Source organism: Chrysemys picta, chromosome 5 (genome assembly GCF_011386835.1).
Source record: "Chrysemys picta bellii isolate R12L10 chromosome 5, ASM1138683v2, whole genome shotgun sequence".
NCBI lineage: Eukaryota > Metazoa > Chordata > Testudines > Emydidae > Chrysemys > Chrysemys picta.
The window spans coordinates 38,147,918-38,169,860 of NC_088795.1; the positions used below are offsets into that span (position 1 = coordinate 38,147,918).

Consider the following 21,943-nt stretch of genomic DNA (forward strand, 5'->3'; position numbering starts at 1 on the left):
TTATATATATATATATATATATATATATATATTCTAACCAGCACATAGAGCTGAAAAAAAACCATGAAAATTGTCAAGGATCTTGTTTTTATGGTTTTTTTATGGGGATTTTAAGTGGGAAAAATTCAACATTGAGACTTTTTTCCTGAAAAAATGAAATTTTCAATATTTCAGCCATCTCTGCTGCACTGACAACCAATACCAGACCAGGTTATCCAACACTTAACCTTAAGGTCAGAACAATAGCTTCTGTGGTTGAAAATCTGACCAACATGGTAGGAGAATAAGAAGAAATTACCTTCTTTAAAAAGGTAAAGAAGTCCTTGTTTGGACTGGATGGGAAAGTCACTCTGTTAACTTTTGAAGTATGGGGATGGACTCACTATCCTCTTCCCACAAAAAAAAAAAAAAAAAAGACAAGAGAAAAAAAGATGAAAGAATTGGAGAACAGGAACCACCAAAACAATATTAGCTTAATTTGTTTTCCAGAGGGAGTGAAAGTGTGAACGAGACGGACTATATGGGGAAAAATGTATCTCTTTTCTGGATTTGCCAGATGATGTTTTTACAGTATAAAAAAAAAAACCCTGAAAGAATGCAGCATATCTTAAGTGAAAGACCTGGGAGAGGGAGAAGTCCAGATCTATTGTAATTCAGGTAAGCAGCCCAGACAGACAATTAATCCTCCAAGCTGCCTGGAAGAAAAGGCAAGGTTTAGCTGATGCCAAAGGAGTTTTATTTTATAACTGCTTCTCTGGTAGGATTTTGAATGAGAGAACTGCCTTTAATGAGACAATGAAAAAAAGTTGAAAGGATAAAGCATTTGATATGGTAGATCAGTCATGATATTTGACCAGTACAAAACCCATTGTCTTACAAAGAAGAATTGGATGATTCTACATATCAGAATTGGGAGAATGCTGAATGATATCCACTAAAATAATGATGGGCTAGACCAGGGGCAGTCAATTTTTTTTGTCAAGGTCCAAATTTCGTGGTCAAGGTACAATCAAGGTCCAACTCCAGAGAAAACAATAAAAAATAATAACAATAATTGTAATAATGAGTAAAAAAAAGATTTAGGGGTCCATTCAAAAGAGTCTGGCAATCTGGATTTGAACTGCGGTCTGCCTATTTACTGTCCCTGGGCTAGACACTCCCATTTCAGAGCAGGTTGATTGATTCTTATTTTTTCTTACTCAGGTCCAAGTGTAGCACTTATGATGTATTATGAATTTCTCTTTTATCCATTTTAAATGTATTTAAGATGAATCCCAAGTGGGAGTCTTCTACATATTGCATTCTTCACTGTGATTTTCAAATGCCTAAGAGATATAAGGTTAACGTATACCATACGTAAGTAAGATTAACAAATAGTCTACAGTGCCTGAGGTATGTGTATAGGAGGAAACAGCTAAACCTCTTGTTCTCCATTTCTAACTGTATTGTCTATTGATACAGTTACTCTGCTTGGGAGGTAGTCATTGTAGGAAGACTGGGGGGAAGAGATGGATTCTGCATTTTGCCACGACAGAAGTAAGGTGGGTGGTGATTTTTAATCTTTTATGGAATGGAGCTATATATATATAGCTATACACACCGCCACCACCAAAAAGCTCTTTCCTCTGCTCTTATGGCTATTGTCAGCACATCAACCCCTCTTTTGTTCTTAACGATTACTGCTGTCATGTTAGGACCAGATCATGGAGAGGAAAACAGGGTCCCTCAGACAGGCTGAGCAGAGCCCACTGAGAGCTATGAATACATCAGTCAGAATCAGGTTCTTGGTCTGACCCATTATTTGATGATACAGTGTAGTTTTGAGGCACTTGCATTGCTTTGACCTATGCTTCTTAGTGGGCAGGCCAACGGGTGGTGAATTATTAGTCTTTCTTTTCATTGCCAAATGTAGTGCATAGTCAAATGTGTAATAAAGCCTGGAGGTCACAAATGCATGATAATCATGGCCATAATGTGGCACACCCTTCTAGCTAGCTATGCCTGGAAGGAATTTCTAGCAGCTTTTGCTAGAGAACTTGGGATTCCAGCTGCTTGGTTTTGGAAATTGAAGAGCCTTGGAGGACCTTGAAACAAGGTAGGAGAACAAGAAGTGAGTTCCACCTTGACAATAAGGATACTGGTACACTTGATTGAAGGTGGGGTTATGGTGTTGGCTCCTCCAAATGCTTCCTTCTTTCCAACATTACCTGTGTCATGCATGTGTTTGGCATCTGCCACCCTGCCTTCATTCAGATGCAAATCTCATTCAAACACTGTAACTACTGGGGGATATGCTGTTTGTATTTATTGTGAAAAAAATACACAGTCAGGTGCTGTCTAAGTACTGCTGTAATTTAAGTCAAGGACATCTCGCAATCTCCCCTAGAGGTTGTACAGGTATATGAAATGAGATGTGGGAAAGAATAGAGCCCTAAGGAACTCCACAGGAGAGTTCTTGAGATGTAGGTTCATAATCCTAGCATAATCCCCCAGGATCAATGTAATAGAGTTCTGACTATTTCTGGCAAATTTCTAAGGAGAGTCAACCATATCATGTGATCTACCATGTCAAACTTCGCTGAGAGATCCGGTAATATGTCATTTTCCCTTTATCCACTGCTAAATGGCGTTTACTCACCAGTGTGACCATCTCCATTTCTCTGTCATGGTGTAAAACGTGACCGTGAAAGGCGCAGGATATTGGCAGAGATGAAATGTGGTTGGAGAGTGCTCTTCAACAGCTTCTCAATGGCCTTGCTCAGAAATGGGTTTTAGACTCTGAGTAGACTGGAAGGAAGAGCTGCACAGAGCAGCAGGAGGATTGGGGCAAAGTAAATCGGTGTTTTATGTATGCTCTTTGCTCTTCAGCAGACTTGCATTCTGTGCAGGTTTGCTATAACTGAGGATCTGGCCCAGATATTTTTACCTATTATATTTAAAATCAATCGTCCTCACAGAAGGATCACAGAAGGTATGAGATGGAAAGACCTATTCTTAGATTATCAAGCACAGGAGGTAGCCTCCTGAGCAGCACTATTAAATTCTGTATTATCCGAAGAGCTATGACTCCAACATAAATTCTTGTCATTATAGTACTAGAATGAGAGAGAAATTGCACTCTTCAGGAGTTCAAAGCATTTTTAAAGAACAGAAATCCAGTAAAGGTCAAAGATAAAGATCAGCCCTCTAGAAACTGGAGAGGAGTCAAAAACTAATGTTTTTTACTTTTATTTAAAAAAAAATATTTTAAAAATTTTAACTTAGAACACGAGTGGTTGAGAATACAGAAGGCTCATGAAGTTATCCAAGAAAAAGGACTGGATGCAGTCAGGAATAGCACAAAGGACACTCCTAACCACTGCTCCATCAATTTATACAACCTCAGATTGGATAAGGACAACCTTGCCCTTGTGACAGCAGTTAGGCTATGCAGAACAGAACAATTTAGCTTTTGGGGGAAAGGGGGTCATAATAAGATACTGAAGGTCTTCAATCAAAAAGGTACCAAGAATTTGCTAATGCTGATTGACAGCACATTTGTTTGTGTTTGGTTAGAGAAAGCTTTAAAGATGAAAAATCAAGCTCTGTATGCAGGGCATGTAGCACAAATGTAGGACAACCAGATATTACCAATTGTTTTCCCTAGAGTACTGATGTCAGTGGGGTTGGAACCGTTGTATGGTTGGGGATCAATATAATTTAAAGCTAGATGAACAATTCTGCAAGTAACTGATGCATTCGTGGATCTTTAGCTTTTCAAAACCACGCAGAGAGATCATATATTAGGAGGAGGGAAGGGGAGAAATTAATTTGCAGAAACTCCAGGCTCAAGATAGATACCCATGAAGCTTGGGAAAATAGCTTTCCATAGCTCAGCTGAGTTTCTGTTTAATTGCTTAGCCAGATATGACCTTGCACAGCTTCCACAGTAGAGGGGACTGCAGATCTTTTGTGGTAAGCACAAACCATAACAACCCCATTCTCTAATCTCTCACTCACCGATGCTGCCCTTAAACAAACAAACAAACAAACAAAGTGCATCCCTGACAGTATCTGATTGAGAAAAGACTGTGTATGGGGAATAAAAACATTTGAGTCACAGGAAATAATTTCATAAGAAAAGGGTTACATACCTTGTGATTGTTATATTGAACTGATTGTCATCAAAAGACCAATTTTTAGTGACAAACTTTTAATTTGCAGTTACAATTTACATGGGAAATGAAAAAAAAAGTGTCTAGGAAGGAATTGTTTAGAATAATGTTATTTAGTCATACTCTCCGTGTAGAGTTAGAAATGCTTCTGTGTTCATTTGTAGTTTCCTTGCACAAATACGCTAATCATAGAAAAAAACACAGAACTGCTTACAAACATCTCTAACCTATGCAATTATGTTCAAAACCAGTTGGAATCTGGCACAACTTTGAAAGAGCTTACTACAAAGTTCCATGTGCCCTCACATAGTATATTTTTTTTAAATGTTAACTTTGAGAAATCATGATTAATTGGCACCAAACTATCAAAAAGCAGGGTGTTTTTCAAGTTTTTGCCATTCAATTTCAAGTTTTTGCCATCTACAACAAACATACTACAGCTGTTAAAATATTATAAAAAATGGGAGGGCATTTTTAGCGCTGTAGTGTGTAAGATTAAAAAAAACTGAAAATGACAAGAATGGAGACAATTGTGCAACCTTAATTATAGGTATCATTCTGCACTGTGCGTATGATAGAGAACATTGTGCTGGAGTGCCCTCCCCCACCAGCACCATGATTAAGCAGGAGTTATGGCAAGGTTACCTCTGTTTCTCCTTCATTCAGCCAATCACCATTTAACACCATCTGGTAGTTCCACACTATGACTCTAATGTTCCAGTTGGATCATTAATAGTCTCTTCCCTCTCAGAGTCTAGTGAGTCAGGAGTCCCATAACCCTAGTGAGTGGTCAGCAGTTTCTAGCCTGTTGGGGTTCAGATCGCTTTGCTCTGCAGGCATTAGTAACCACTCTGCTAGGGTTGGTAGAGGAACCCAGACCCACCCATTCCTCTGTGCTTCATTCCAGGCATCTAGGAGTTGGAACCTGTATCTCCCAATCTCTTATTGCTTCCTACAATGCCTCTCTTGTTGGCTGTTTCCCAGACTCATGTTCTGTGATCCTTGTCTTCTGGAGTTCCAAATGTCTGCCCACCAGTCTGTTGCTGAAGGCCCCCACTCTCAGTGGTTCCTCAGCCTCTCTTCCTGTATGACTTGTAGCCATTTCATCTCCCTAGATGTTGCAGGGTCACCAATCAGGCTCAGAAGAGGAGGCAGCTAGTCTCCCTATTAATCTGGGATAGCATGGGCTCTGTATGCCCTATGACAGTAAGGAATTAGATAAATGAATTTATAGTGCAGAAAAAAAATGATAGCATTAAATGACAGATAGTACTTCATATGAAATTTGCATTTTAGTTTCTGTTCCTTCTGTATCAAAATCAACAAAAAATATTAATTGAACAAATATCACATTTTAAACATTGAAGGGACAAGCTAAATTGAGTGTTAGTGTGATGTAATGTAAACACGGACTGTGACGGTAGTGCTAGATTATGGCATATGTTTCATAAGAGAATCTGATCCAAATACTGCCCCACTCCTGTACAGGAACATGGAGCCAGATGTGGAGAACCAATTTGTGGTCTAGAATCATTTGAAATAAAGGAGCTGTGCTCATCAACACTCTTAAAATCCACAGAAAGGACAGGCAGAATCAAACCCTAAGTATCTCAACACCTACATGTTTTAGAAAAGAAAATCACAGGGACGGTTTTATCCACCACTGAAATGCAAGCACCTTTGGATGGCTGGTCTCAGCAGCTGTTATACAGTGTACAGAAGCACTACAAAATTCTTTAGGAAAATCACAGCCTCTTGAAGATTGCCTCCTTCTGATATTTTCCTTTCCTACTGAGGAAGCTGTTCTAACTTGAGGGGTAAAATTAGGCCCACAGGTCCTTAACTGCATCACTCCTTGAGCATATTGAGAGATTGTTCTCTAACTATCAATAATTATTCTTTATTGTAAATTAACCAAAGTATACTCGGATCTTGGTGTTATACTCATTAGCAAGCAGCCTGTTTCAAATGCTAATGTATTCTGGGAATGTCCAGTCTATAAATAAAGACTGATTTACATAACAAGTATTTCTGAAATGTCTTGAGAAACAAATCCTTACCTGACAGCTGATTTAAAACTTTTTTTAAAAAGCCCTGAGTTTTACATACAGCATACTGATATGTGGTGGCATTAAGAACAATTTTATATGCAAATATCACTTATAAGTAAAACAAATCTCCTTTCCACAAGAAATACAAAGAATAAAAGTCACTTGATAGGGACCTAGGTTCTGATCCTATTTTCACTAAAGACTGTGACTGAGTTGAATCGTTGTTGGATCAAGCCCATCTCACCTATAATGTTTTCTGGTCAGACTAATTAACAGAAGTTAATACTAATGCCTTTTAACCGGTCACTTGCATCTCAGTCTTTGGCTTAATTTGAAGCAGAAAGGGTTGCTTACCTTACCTGGCTTGCTGAATTATGCCCTCTTTGGTATTTGAGAACTCATTGTGGCATACATTCAGGTTCCGCAGAGACTAAACCTTGGGATTGATTTCAGGTACCGAGTAACTGCAATTCCCCAGTTGACTTCATTTGAATGTGTGGGTGCCCAATACCTCTGAAAATCAGGCCATATATATCTCAACTTGGGCACTAAAAATGGAGGCACCCAAATTTAGTGAGCCACTGCTGAGAATTTAGTCAGAACTGTCCATAGTTATCCACCACACAATTGAAACATCTAAAATTAGAAGTTACTCTTGAAAATCTGGGCTCAACTGACTTGCTCAACAATGTGTTAGTGACAGACTGGGGAATAAAATCCAGGTTCCTGGATTCCCAGCTCACTACTCTAGCCACTGGACTACTTTTCTTGCCTGGGTAAATAACTCCATTAAAAGAAGATTAAGTGCTCCATTCTGACTTTTATTTGTTATGAATACTTTCTATGATTTTCCATGAATTTTCAACACAGGCCATAGGGTGCATATCATTATGTTGTCTTTGATTCTGCAAATGTTTTCACATAATGTTAAACGTTACCTTGGTCTGTGAGCATGATGCATATACTCTTCTGTTGCATGACATGAATGTAGTATAGAGCATATGGGTTTTCTAAACAGTAAAATGCCAATTTGGCTTAATTTTATTTGTACTAGTATTTATTTTTTGCGTGTGATAGCATCTGAAGAGAAACCCCATTATACAGCTCGCTCATCAAAAGTATAGCAGGTCAAAAGTGGGAAACAAATAGAAGAGGTCTGTTATTCTAAACAATGTGATATTTGTCAGGATTGAGAGATGACTCAGCACTGTCAGTTTAAATTATATATAGCTTTCTGCTGTTTTAAATAGAGATGTGGAAGATTACAGGTAGAAATCAAGTGTCATTTACCAAAGAGAGTCAGGAGAACTGCTATGGAATTATTAATTCTCTGGGCAATAGAAGAAGTTGTTTAGGGCTTGACTACATAGGGAAGTTATTCTGGAATAAGGCAGGGTGTGAATTTAAAGTGCTATTGCTATTCTGGAATAACTCTCCTTCTGGACAGTCTTATTCAGCAATAAGAATCCTTTATTTTTTCAGTTTAGCTTAATCCACTTTGGAAGTAGATTAAGCTAAATCAGAAGAAAAAAGTCACTCTTTTTCTGGGATAAGAGTAGCCACACAGGGGGCTATTGCAGAATAGTTTACTCCATAGTAGCTGTTCCAGTCAATTTCCCTGTGTAGAGAAGCCCTTAGTCACTGGATTTTAATGTGCATTTCAGCTCACTAAGCATCTAAAACCATCTCATCTCACTACTGAACTAGTACACTCTGTAACTAGTAATGATTACAGCTGGGTGAAATTGTTCAGTCAAATAGTAAATTCAGTGAAAAATACAAATTCAGTGCAACCAAAATTTTGAGAATTTGAGTCAAATTCAGCAAATAGTTTTGGCAAAATAAAAAGTGCAAAAAATTAAAGTCGAAATAGTTTGTAGCCCACGAAAGCTTATGCTCTAATAAATTTGTTAGTCTCTAAGGTGCCACAAGTACTCCTGTTCTTTTTGCGGATACAGACTAACACGGCTGCTACTCTGAAATCTGTCATTATGCAAGGCACTGCATTTAGCCGTATGGAGTGGAAATCCATCAACTTCATGAAAAAACTTGTACAGATACAGACAGACATCATCTTCCTTTCCAAATGCAAGCAGATGGACATCATACCAAAAGGACTAAAGGTAAAAAATCCATTACAATCTACATATCACACAGACTATGCTGAGAGACTGTGTCACACACTCTCAAAGAAACTGCGAAACCACCTGATCAGCATCCTATACAGCAAACAGGGAAAGATTAAGAATGAGCTCTCAAAACTGGATACTCTCATAAAAAACCAACCTTCCACACAAACTTCCTCATGGATAGACTTTACAAAAACTAGACAAGCCATTTACAAGACAAACTTTGCCTCTCTACAAAGGAAAAAGGACACTAAACTATCTAAACTACTACATGCCACAAGGAGCCACAACAGTAGTTCCCTTAACCCACCCAGCAATATTGTTAATCTTTCCAGCTATACTCTTAGCCCAGCAGAAGAGTCTGTCCTATCTTTTGTCCCTCCAGACCCACGAACATGTCCCTTGAGACCCACGAACATGATACAGTTTTGCGGTGACCTAGAATCCTACTTTCGATGTCTCCGACTCAAAGAATATTTCCAACATACCTCTGAACAGCATACTAACCCACAGAATCCCCCCTACCAGCACTACAAAAAAAAAGGATTCTGCGTGGACTCCTCCGGACGGTCGAAACAACAGACTGGATTTCTACATAGATTGCTTCCGTCAACGTGCAAAGGCTGAAATTGTAGAAAAGCAACATCACTTGCCCCATAACCTCAGCCATGCTGAACACAACACCATCTACAGCCTCAGAAACAACCCTGACATTATAATCCAAAAGGCTGACAAAGGAGGTGCTATCGTCATCATGAATAAATTGGAATATGACCAAGAGGCTGCTAGACAGCTCTCTAACACCACATTCTACAGGCCATTATCCTCTGATCCCACTGAAGATTACCTAAAGAAACTACACCATCTGCTAAAAAAACTCCCTGACAAAGCACAGGAACAAATCTGTACAGACACATACCTAGAACCCCGACCAGGGGAATTCTATTTGCTACCCAAGATCCATAAACCTGGAAATCCTGGACGCCCCATCATCTCAGGCATCGGCACCCTAACATCAGACTTGTCTGGTTATGTGGACTCTCTCCTCAGACCCTACGCTACCAGCACTCCTAGCTATCTTCAAGACACCACTGACTTCCTGAGGAAACTACAATCCATCGGTGATCTTCCAGAAAACACCATCCTGGCCACTATGGACGTAGAAGCCCTCTACACCAATATTCCACACAAAGATGGACTACAAGCTATCAGGAACAGTATCCCCGATAATGTCACAGCTAACCTGGTGGCTGAACTTTGTGACTTTGTCCTCACCCACAACTATTTCACATTTGGGGACAATATATACCTTCAAGTCAGCGGCACTGCTATGGGTACCTGCATGGCCCCACAGTATGCCAACATTTTTATGGCTGACTTAGAACAACGCTTCCTTAGCTCTCGTCCCCTAACGCCCCTACTCTACTTGTGCTACATTGATGACATCTTCATCATCTGGACCCATGGAAAAGAAGCCCTTGAGGAATTCCACCATGATTTCAATAATTTCCATCCCACCATCAACCTCAGCCTAGATCAATCCACAAAAGCAGTCCATTTTCTGGACACTACTGTGCTAATAAGCGATGGTCACATAAATACCACCCTATACCAGAAACCTACTGACTGCTACACTTACCTACATGCCTCCAGCTTCCATCCAGGACACACCACATGATCCATTGTCTACAGCCAAGCTCTAAGATATAACCGCATTTGCTCCAATCCCTCAGATAGAGACAAGCACCTACAAGATCTCTATCAAGCATTCTTAAAACTACAATACCCACCTGCCAAAGTGAAAAAAAAACAGATTGACAGAGCCAGACGAGAACCAGAAGTCACCTCCTACAAGACAGGCCCAACAAAGAAAATAACAGAACACAACTAGCTGTCACCTTCAGCCCCCAACTAAAACCTCTCCAGCGCATCATCAGAGATCTACAACCTATCCTGAAAGATGATCCTTTACTCTCAGAGATCTTGGGAGACAGACCTGTCCTCGCTTACAGACAACCCCCCAACCTAAAGCAAATACCCACCAGCAACCACACATCACTGAACAAAAACACTGACCCAGGAACCTATCCTTGTAACAAAGCCCGATGCCAACTCTGTCCACATATCTATTCAAGTGACATCATCATAGGGCCTAGTCACATCAGCCATACCATCAGGGGCTCGTTCACCTGCACATCTACCAATGTGATATATACCATCATGTGCCAGCAATGCCCCTCTGCCATGTACATTGGCCAAACCGGACAGTCTCTACGCAAAAGAATTAATGGACACAAATCTGACATCAGGAATCATAATACTCAAAAACCAGTGGGAGAACATTTTAACCTATCTGGCCATTCAATGACAGACCTGCGGGTGGCTATCTTACAACAGAAAAACTTCAAAAACAGACTCCAACGAGAGACTGCTGAGCTGGAATTGATATGCAAACTAGACACAATCAACTCAGGATTAAATAAGGACTGGGAATGGCTGAGCCATTACAAACATTGAATCTATCTCCCCTTGTAAGTATTCTCACACTTCTTATCAAACTGTCTGTACTGAGCTATCTTGATTATCACTTCAAAAGTTTTTTTTCTCTTACTTAATTGGCACTCTATATGCATCCGAAGAAGTGGGCTGTAGCCCACGAAAGCTTATGCTCTAATAAATTTGTTAGTCTCTAAGGTGCCACAAGTACTCCTGTTCTTCTTTTTGCGGATACAGACTAACACAGCTGCTACTCTGAAATCTGTCATAGTTTGTTTTGACATTTCTGAATTGAAACATTCTGATTTTTTCCTTCAAAATGAAATTTCATTTTGAAATTTGGTTAAAATTATTTTTTAAATAAAAAGATTTAAAAAAAACCATACCTAAAACCTAACAAAATGAAAAACCAAAAAAGAAAAAAAAATGAGATAATCAAAAGGTTTTGTTCTATCTGAAATAAATTGCCTTTGTTTTTTGTTTCAGTAAAATAAAACCAAAAAGTTCTGTTTCATTTTAAAACAAACTGATTATTTATGAAAAATTGAGAATTGAAAAAAAAAATAGTTATTTGCTCAGCTGCAGTAATGATCAAATCTCAGAAGGTTTGGAGTTCAGGGGCCTTTCCAGTGTCCACTGATCATAAGAGTTGGATACTGAGAAAGCAGGAGGATCAGTGCGTTATCTTAAGTGTCTATACACAAATGCAAGACGCCTGGGAAACGAGCAGGGAGAACTGGAAGTCCTGGAACAGTCAAGGAATTATGATATGATTGGAATAACAGAGACTTGGTGGGATAAATCACATGACTGGAGTACTGTCCTGGATAGATATAAACTGTTCAGGAAGGACAGGCAGAGCAGAAAAGGTGGGTGAGTTGCATTGTATGTAAGAGAGAAGTATGACTGCTCAGAGCTCCAGTATGAAACTGCAGAAAAACCTGAGAGTCTCTGGATTAAGTTTAGAAGTGTGAGCAACAAGGGGGATGTCATGGTGGGAGTCTGCTATAGACCACCAGACCTTGGGGATGAGGTGGATGAGGCTTTCTTCAGGCAACTAACAGAAGTTACTTGATCACAGGCCCTGGTTCTTATGGGAGACTCCAATCACCCCAATATCTGCTGGGAGAGCAATACAGCAGTTCTCAGACAATCCAGGAAGTTTTTGGAAAGTGTAGGGGAGAATTTCCTGGTGTAAGTACTGGAGGAACCATCTAGGGGCAGAGCCCTTCTTGACCTGCTGCTCATAAACAGGGAAGAATGAGTAGGGGAAGTGAAAGTGAATGGGAATCTTGGAGGCAGTAACCATGAGGTGGTGGAGTTCAGGATCCTGACACAAGGAAGAAAGGAGAGCAGCAGAATACGGACCCTGGACTTCAGAAAAGCAGACTTTGACTCCCTCAGGGAACTGATGGGCAGGATCCCCTGGGAAAATAACATGAGGGGGAAAGGAGTCCAGGAGAGCGGGCTGTATTTTAAAGAATCCATATTGAGGTTGCAGGAACAAACCATCCCAATATGTAGAAAGAATAGTAAATATGGCAGGTGACCAGCTTGACTTAACAGTGAAATCCTTGCTGATCTTAAACCCAAAAAAGAAGCTTACAAGAAGTGAAAGATTGGACAAATGACCAGGGAGAAGTAAAAAATATTGCTCAGGCATGAAGGAGTGAAATCAGGAAGGCCAAATCACAATTGGAGTTGCGGCTAACAAGGGATGTTAAGAGTAACAAGAAGGGTTTCTACAGGTATGTTAGCAACAAGAAGAAGGTCAAGGAAAGTGTGGGCCCCTTACTGAATGGGGGAGGCAACCTAGTGACAGAGGATGTGGAAAAAGCTAATGTACTCAATGCTTTTTTTGCCTCTGTCTTCACAAACAAGGTCAGCTCCCAGACTGCTGCACTGGGAAGAACAGCATGGGGAGGAGGTGACCAGCCCTCTGTGGAAAAAGAAGTGGTTCGGGACTATAGAAAAACTGGACGAGCACAAGTCCATGGGGCCAGATGCACTGCATCCGAGGGTGCTAAAGAAGTTGGTGGATGTGATTGCAGAGCCATTGGCCATTATCTTTGAAAACTCATGGCGATCGGGGGAGGTCCCGGATGACTGGAAAAAGGCTAATGTAGTGCCCATCTTTAAAAAAGGGAAGGAGGAGGATCCAGGGAACTACAGGCCAGTCAGCCTCACCTCAGTCCCTGGAAAAATCATGGAGCAGGTCCTCAAGGAATCAATTCTGAAGCACTTAGAGGAGAGGAAAGTGATCAGGAACAGTCAGCATGCATTCACCAAGGACAAGTCATGCCTGACTAACCTAATTGCCTTCAAAGATGAGACAACGGGCTCTGTGGATGAGGGAAAAGCAGTGCATGTGTTATTCCTTGACTTTAGCAAAGCTTTTGATATGGTCTCTATGGGCTGGATGAATGGACTATAAGGTGGATAGAAAGCTGGCTAGATTGTCGGGCTCAACGGGTAGTGATCAATGGCTCCATGTCTAGTTGGCAGCTGATATCAAGTGGAGTGTCCCAAGGGTCAGTCCTGGGGCTGGTTTTGTTCAATCTTTTCATTAATGATCTAGAGGATGGCGTAGATTGCACTCTCAGCAAGTTTGCAGATGACACTAAACTGGGAGGAGTGGTAGATATGCTGGAGGGTAGGGATAAGATTCAGCGGGACCTAGACAAATTAGAGGATTGGGCCAAAAGAAATCTGATGAGGTTCAACAAGGACAAGTGCAGAGTCCTGCACTTAGGAAAGAAGAATCCCATGCACTGCTACAGACTAGGGACTGAGTGGCTAGGCAGCAGTTCTGCAGAAAAGGACCTAGGTGTTACAGTGGATGAGAAACTGGATATGAGTCAACAATGTGCCCTTGGTGCCAAGAAGGCTAATGACATTTTGGGCTGTATAAGTAAGAGCATTGCCAGCAAATTGAGGGACATGATCATTCCCCTCTATTTGGCATTGGTGAGGCCTCGTCTTGAGTACTGTGTCCAGTTTTGGGCTCCACACTACAAGAAGGATGTGGAAAAATTGGAAAGAGTCCAGCAGAGGGCAACAAAAATGATTAGCGGGCTGGAGCACATGACTTACGAGGAGAGGCTGAGGGAACTGGGATTATTTAGTCTGCAGAAGAGAAGAATGAGGGGGGGGTTTGATAGCTGCTTTCAACTACCTGAAAAGGGGTTCCAAAGAGGATGGATATAGATTGTTCTCAGTGGAGCAGATGACAGAACAAGGAGTAGTGGTCTCAAGTTGCAGTGGGGAAGGTTTAGGTTGGATATTAGGAAAAAAAATTTCACTAGGAGGGTGGTGAAGCACTGGAATGGGCTACCTAGAGAGATGGGGGAATCTCCTTCCTTAGAGGTTTTTAAGGTCAGGCTTGAGAAAGCCCTGGCTGGGATGATTTAGTTAGGGTTGGTCCTGCTTTGAGCAGGGGGTTGGACTAGATGACCTCCTGAGGTCCTTTCCTACCCTGATATTCTATGATTGGGCCCTGGTATCAGCTTTGATAAGCATCCAAAAGCATGGTTGCCTGTTGCAATTATCTGAACTTTCTGGGTCTGCAAAACTGGCCTGGAAATGTCACAGGAAAAACTTTTGGGTGAAGTCTCAATTCATCTGGTTCTGCTACTGGCACTGGCCAGGATACAGACACATAGAAAATGCATAAAATGAAAATAATAATTTTAAAACATAATTAAATAAACTTAGGACTTCATAAAAAGATTATAGATAAAGGCTTGGTGTATGTGTGTGTGTGTATGCTCTTTGATTATGGAAGTATTTCAATGTTTACAAGAAAAAATCCCACTGTGTAGGGAACAGGGAACATACATTTGCAATGGCTGGAAAGTCTCTAATAGCCTCTATTAATATGATAATTTCCTTAATGTGTGGACATTTAGACAATTCCAAAGGAACATTTAATTAGGAGTAATGCTACTGGTATCAATTCAGCATTTTTAATTCCCAAAGATATTTCTAAGAATCTTCCTCTGTCAGAATTCCACAGGACAAACATCCAGAGTGATAGGCCTTTGTATTGGAAACTTTGATAATTAGATTGGAAAACAAACAAACAAACAAACAAAAAAACCCAAACACAAAACAGCAAAAATTCAGCCAGTGAACATTCTAGATCAAGGGGAAAAAATAGTATATGACCATAACTACAGACATATAAGTATAGGTGTAAAGGTATCTTTTCATCTTGTTTTGCGACGCTTTAATTATGAAACTGCTAGTAACGGTAAAGAGAGTTCTTAAGCCTCATAAATCAGAATGAGATTATACCTTTTAGTATTTCATAACTGCTTGAAAACTCTCTTTTGTTTTTCTAATAAAAAGTGAAGTTATAAATAACAAACATCCTTTCTGGAAAGTTAACAAACTACACAAACACGACTTTTTTTTTTAAACCCAATAAAACTCTGGTTCAAAATAAATACCTGTAAATTGTGTGCATCCATCTATATGCAAATGTTTCCATATATATGATTATGTACATGCGTTTGAACAGTATGTGCATGTATTGTGGATGCTAGTTACAACAAATCTGCTGTCATTCAGGACTTCACAGTTCTTAGCAAGGTAAGCAATCCAAAAACACTGACGCAACATTCAGGCTAAAAGAGAACCTATGTTAACTGTAACATTAATAGGGTTAGTCATGGCTCAGCCACTACAGGAAATATAGTAATAAACTGTTGAGCAGATCTGACATTAGTAGAGGGTAGCCCACATACAGAGTGACCAGTACATGAGATGCTTATGTGTGAGAGTATATTTGAGCATGCATAGCTGTGCAGGTGTATGTGGGACAGCCACTTTCAAGCTGTTCCAACAATACAAAATGTAACAAAATTCTGATTGTGCTTTCAAAACCTGTTTTACTTGTAACTTGGTTGCATTACTATGAGGCTGAGTCCTTCCAGGCCTCCTTTGCTCTTTCTCCATCTCTCTCCAGATGTATTTGTGATTTGAGCCATTTATTTGAGACGCCATCCCCAGTTCTTAGCTTACCTTCACATCCTGGACGTTCATTCTTGTTCCCTCCTTTCCAACAAAGATGTCATCTATATCGACAAGAATGTACCTATCCAAGGACAATGCAAGCTTCTTCCCCGTTAGGAAAGAGACAGCATCTATAAAGATCAACTTGTGTAGCCAAAAGGTCAAGTTGTTTCCAAAAAGGACTCTCTGAATCCCATCATGAAGCCCCAAGTCCTGGATCACTGTAGCATACAGTGGAGCCTTAGGCAATGATGCTGGGAAGGATCTGGAAGTCTGTAATTCAGTTAAAAGCACAGGTTGGTAGGTGGAGTGATTAAATAGGAAAACCGTCCAGTCTTCCCCAGGTAGTGGGCCTTTCTCAATCCTTGGTGCTTTGGTAATGTGCAGTAGAGGAGATTGAGAGTTTACAAAGCAATCTTTGAGGGCAACATTATTGTAAAGGTCTAGTGGAAATCCTTTTAATTTAATACTTGGTGAGCTGTTCTCATTGGCTTTATGAAAACCAATTATGCTAACACTGTATTCCACACAATATTTTTCCAGAAGCTCTCTATTCCATGAGTCCATGGACACATACTTTAAAATATTCTCGTATATAACAAGCATATATTTCCCTTTGCCACTATCCGTAAGAGGAGGAATGTCACCTTTTCCAGGTGCAATCACCATATGGTACTGGAATCGACTAGACTCGAGGATGGCTATGATATCTTGTCCAAGCTGGGAGTACTGGCTCTCCACAAATAGCAAGACGATAGGGTCAGTATTAGATGGATCCATCGGCTTAGCAGTCTTCAGCTCCATGGACCTGTATGGTAAAAGTTTAAGGCCCTCACATTCTGCTTCTCCAGTGGTTTCAATTAGGGTCATCTCCTGCTTGTAGCCTGTATATAAGTAATAGGCGGAAATGACTATGCTTACTAAACAGAAGGTGGTTAAGAGAATTACCAGTGTTCTGAAACTTCTACGAAGTTTCACAATAAGATTCATTTTTTGGAATACTTTCAATTAAAAAAAAAAACTTTTTTGGCTTTATCGTCTTAAAGTGCCATAGTAGAGAGGACAAAAAATGGTGCTGGTACCACGCCCAAAATGTTCATGTGACCATTGCAATGCATTTATGAGGGGCTTTGGGGAGGTTATAAAGTTGTTAGAGCTCAAAGTCAAAGTATCTGGAAATCTAAATTGGAAGAGATCTTCTCTGAATGCAGCGCTTGCAAAAAATCAATGGAGATGATGCTTAACATTATCTGCAACAAAGGGTGAAATTAGAGTAAGTAAAAACAAAATCCATAAAGCAATTAAAAATAAGTGTGTTAATTAAATAAGCTAGTAATTGATATGTGCAATCTGAGGAAGAGGAGATTTATTGATTGTACAGTACTAGCTGACTGTCAGCTGCTTTTTTAGTAGTTAACTTTTTAAAAATATCTATTTAAGGTACCTTTCCAAAATGCTTTTGTCGTGACATGAAATCTAAACACAGCACTATGAACAATGTTCATTCAGTCACTTCTCCTTTGCTAGAAAGATTTCTTGCAATTGCAAGCAGAGATATCTTAGAATAATGGGATGAAATTAAGAAAAAGAAAAACTTGGACAGATTTATCAAATTGTGGCATAGTCTTCTGAATGGAGATAGTGGAACTTCAATGTTTTGAGACATTTCAAACTAGTTAAGACAAAGTATTAGAAAATGTGTAGTATGGAACCATCCCGTTGTTAGAGTGGGGATGGGTTAGAAGAATGAAAAGACTTTCTCTGTCTCCAATTTCTATGTATTTCTATATACTTCTATGACTTAAGCAATCAGTGGAATTTACTCATGTGTACAAATATTTGCAGGATATGAATCCAAGTCTGCAGGCTTACATGAAGTTATTCTTGAGTTATTAAAATGTCAAAAACATTATAATTTTTAATTAACTAAAAATTATTGTTACCATCTAGACAATTCTAAAACAGCCAAACTAAATTTTATTAAACTCTTCTAAACAATTAAATCTTGTGTTGAGCTTAATACTGCTACATTTCACCTCAACGGGTAATTTCCTGAAATGGTTACAAGCATCTAAATATGGGGCTTAAAATGAATGCAGGGCTTTAATCTGTCTCTCTTCTATTATTAAATAGAAGATTGAGGTAAGAGATACATATGGGCCAGATTCACTGGCCAGCTTTGTGCAATTCCTTAAAGTGAAAAACTGGTTATACTATGCCAGTGGTTTTCAAGCTGTGGTCTGCAGACCCCTTGAGGTCCGCAGGCTATGTTTAAGATTTCCAAAGGGGTCTGCACCTCCACTTGAAACCCTTTAGGGAGCTGCAAATGAAAAAAAGGTTGAAAACCACTATACTATGACATTTTCCTGTGGGAATTCTTTACAGAGCTTAAAGTGCATTTTAGAAACCTTATATACAGGCATTTGCACCAGGAAGACTGTTGCAGTTTGAAGGACGGATGCAAAACAATTCTGGAAAATTAAGGAAATATTCTTTATAGTGAACCATCCACAGACATTTTCTCACATTTGAGTTTGTCAGTCAAGGAGTATGCAATGAAGTTGGGAGGGCTTTGGGGGTTGTTTTTCAAAAGTGGAAAGGTGAAAAAAAAAAAACAGACAAAATAGATGATTTTGTTTCATGGGCTTAAATAAGGACAAGTGAGCATCTTCTCTTTCTGAATTATTTATACTGTTTTCCCACTGGAACAATGTAAGGTTGTAAACAGTGGATTATTTTAAAGTGCTAAGAATTAACATTCTTTTTAAAGAAGACCTGTTAGTTGACAGATCTTCATTTGCAAAACTAGACTGCAGAATAAAGATGGGAACTTAAATATTTGAGATTTGTGGAAAACATTTAAATCTAAACCTGAGGAAATATAATAAATATAATATATGGGAAATCTCTAATGGTATATTTATCTAATAATGTGTGCAATCATAAGGGGACTTTTCTGATTGCTTATAGTAAACATAAATAATATAAAGGAAGGGTGTTAATGCTCTTTTAAACATTTTTCTTCTGCTACCATACTGGTATCCGATATCAGACCTCTTCTGACGTCCAATTGTTACACTACTTTTCTGATGTCAAAATTCATGGGAAAGGCTCAGCAAAAGAGAGAAACAAAGTCATGGGGATAAACTCTGAATAAAAAGGTCTACTTGCTCAGTAATGTACTACTCAGCATGAGTATGGAAATCAGAATTTGACCCATAGAATTTAGAGATCGAAAACACCTATAAGGTAGGTCATTATGTCCATTCCTCTGCCAGTGTAAGATTTTCTCTAAAGTATATTCTTGAGTCAGAGGCTTGCTGCTGCACTCTTCATATTCTTTCATGCTTTGTCATAGTGCGCCAACAGCAGAACAATCATTGATTCAAGTTTGTGTCACAGAGCCACTAGCAAACAGTAGCAAGAAAGATATTCCGGTTTATTCTAGTACAGAGTTTTTGAATGGAAATATCCACAAATAACAACAACAATAATAATAATTAATAAATAAATAAATAAATACTACTAATAATAAACAAGATAATAATCAAGATAATTATAAGAGTAATAAATGCTTCTTTATTGCTTGCTTTATGGGCTTTGAGGTTCAAGGTGCTTTAATCTCAAAAGAGACAATTATTTTTTTTTTTTATAAAAAGATAAAGTCAGATCAATGGAAACTGTCTTTATGAGGCTGTATTTCAATTCTTTGGTGACATGGATGAATCACTCATGTCTGACTCTTGGGGTTTATCAAATGACTGTAATCTTTCTGGGGGATTACATCATCATTGTGTGTGTACACACACCATAAAATAGAATAGCTAATGCCTACAACTTTTGGTTTTGGAGATATTTTGAAATGAAAAAATACTTGGACTTCACATCATGTATTTTCTTTCAACACTAGAGGGCAATGTTTTCTTGCTTTTGCCAGACAAAGAATGGCAGCACCTGTTATCCACCAGGACAGCTTAGAAAACAAATGGAACTGCAATCAAGCTGAGTCCAAAAAGGTCACAGCAATCTGTACCAGCAGGTAAAGCACCTTATTTTAGACTTTAGTGCAAAAGCAATATAATTTAAGTGCTAATAAATCTGATCCTGCAACAGGTTTTATACTTACTAAATTTCTTAGTCCACTTCTGTAGCCCAGGTGAATAGCATGATATAGTAGATCTACGTTTTCTCCTTTTTTTCCCCCTCAGCTTTTTTTCCTCTTGGGTCCCTCAGGTACTGAAATTATAAAGTGTCAAAATAATACGTTTGGTGAGATCGATCATTATCATTTTGCTTTCCGGTAGCACCTAGTAGCTCCGGGTCATGGACCAGGATCCTATTGCGCTAGACAATGTACAGAAACAGAACAGAAAGACAGACCTTATCCCAAAGACTTTACAATCTAAATACAAAAGATAAAATCCCATCTGAAAGAAATATTAGTATCTCAATCTAATCTAATCCAGTCCCTCTATTGATGTTGTTATAATCATTGAATAAATGTTTTAAAATTACCCATACATATATTTTATTAAATAAAGGTATTCATTCTAATCTGGATAGTACTTGGAGCAAGATTCAATTCTAGGTTTGGGCACCTTGTTAGATTTGTTCTTTGGAACTGTTAATATTGTTCAGTAAGAAGCAGTGCAACATAATTAAAGTCTATGAAAGTAAATCAGTTATACTAACCCATTGCGGGAGATTTTCCAAGGCAAAACGGATTTGGGAACTGCCATTTGTGCATTTGAAACTCTTCCCCCTCATGGTTCAACAGCTTTATATGCATTCAGCACTTCAATTGTTCTGGGAGTATCTTTATACTGTATGGATCTATTATAGTGCTGTAAAACTTGAAAATAAATGTCCAAATCAGGCTTTATTAGGTATAATTTAGTATTACTGATCCAGTTTCATTTTAGAGTCCAATTTCTGAGATTCTGTGGGCCCTCAGCTCTGACTGAATTAATTGATGCTCCATCTTGCTGGATAGGGTCCAAATTTTGGTACACTGACCAAGGAAACAAAACGATATTCACTCAGAATAGATCTTCAATGATGTAAAGACCTTGTGCTGGCTCTTTGTACAAGATGAATTTTACCTAGAGAACTGACTTCTACAGTGTCATATTTTGCATTGACAAGTTCATGTGCTAATACTGTAATTTTTCATTTGTCCCAGAAACACTAAATATACTGGCGACATGTAGCATGCAGTACCATTGAAGACTCTGGCCTGGTCTACACTAAAACATGTTTGCTGTTATAGCTATATTGGCAAATCCTCATCATGTGCATGCATCTTATACCAGCAAAATGTGCTTCACCTGATAAAGCCAATATAAGTTCCCCAAATGAAATAAGCTGGTGAACTGCATCTACACTAGGGCTTTTGCCAGTATAGAAATTTAAGAGATATTACAAAAGTTTCTAATGTAGGCCTATTAAACACAATGGTTAATGTATGTTGGCCTATTAACCACAGTGGAGTTGACCCACATAAACCAGGGCTAAATTTGGCCACAACAAGGATCATTAACAAGATATACAATGCATAAAACATAAACCAGTAAATGTTCTTAATGAGAAAATGATTTTGAGCTGTATAATACATCATTACGCTTTAGTTCATTTATTGCCCAAACTGCAAAGTTTTGGAACCAGATTTCAAATCTCCCAAATTTCAGGAGTGGTGTGAGATGTTTGTTCATCCCTTTGTATAGGGTTGGACATGAAATCCTGGAATCCTACACTCCCCTCAAGTCAAGAGGTAAGGATAGAGGTGTCCTCTCCCAGGTTGTGTTGCCATCAGGTTGATATGGGTGAACACAAAGGGAAAAGCCAAAGGACCAAGCAGGAGACAAGTACTAGAGGGAGTATGGGTCACAGTTAATAACATGCCCATTTCTTGTTGACACAAAAATCTTTACATCATAGAATAGATATTATGGGGTTTTGATCTGGAAATGCTTCAGAAACATCTTTTTCTCATAATATTTTGGAACTTCCATTTCCATTTTTAGTTGGAATCCAGATTTGTATGAAAAATAATAAAACAAGATAAGTGAATTTTTCAACCTCAAAAAAAAAGTTTGAT

At 39.0% G+C, this 21,943-nt stretch overlaps 1 protein-coding gene across 6 annotated transcripts in view; it reads right to left on the minus strand.

Annotated features, from left to right (window-relative positions):
* Nucleotides 1–21,943, minus strand: part of LOC101951048 (N-deacetylase and N-sulfotransferase 4) — a 265,282-nt gene that overhangs the window by 152,222 nt on the left and 91,117 nt on the right. For 5 of the 6 annotated variants that reach the window (XR_010601308.1, XR_010601307.1, XM_065596280.1 and 2 more), the window contains exons 2-3: nt 19,973–20,082; nt 15,856–17,096 (exon numbers count right to left, since the gene is read on the minus strand). Coding sequence is in view for 3 of the 6 variants with exons in the window: in XM_065596280.1 (XP_065452352.1) it covers nt 15,856–16,836 (981 nt within the window). In the remaining 3 variants the exon portion in view is untranslated. Of the gene's footprint in view, nt 1–15,855; nt 17,097–19,972; nt 20,083–21,943 lie in introns of those variants that run through there. The other variant, XM_065596282.1, reaches the window with a different exon arrangement.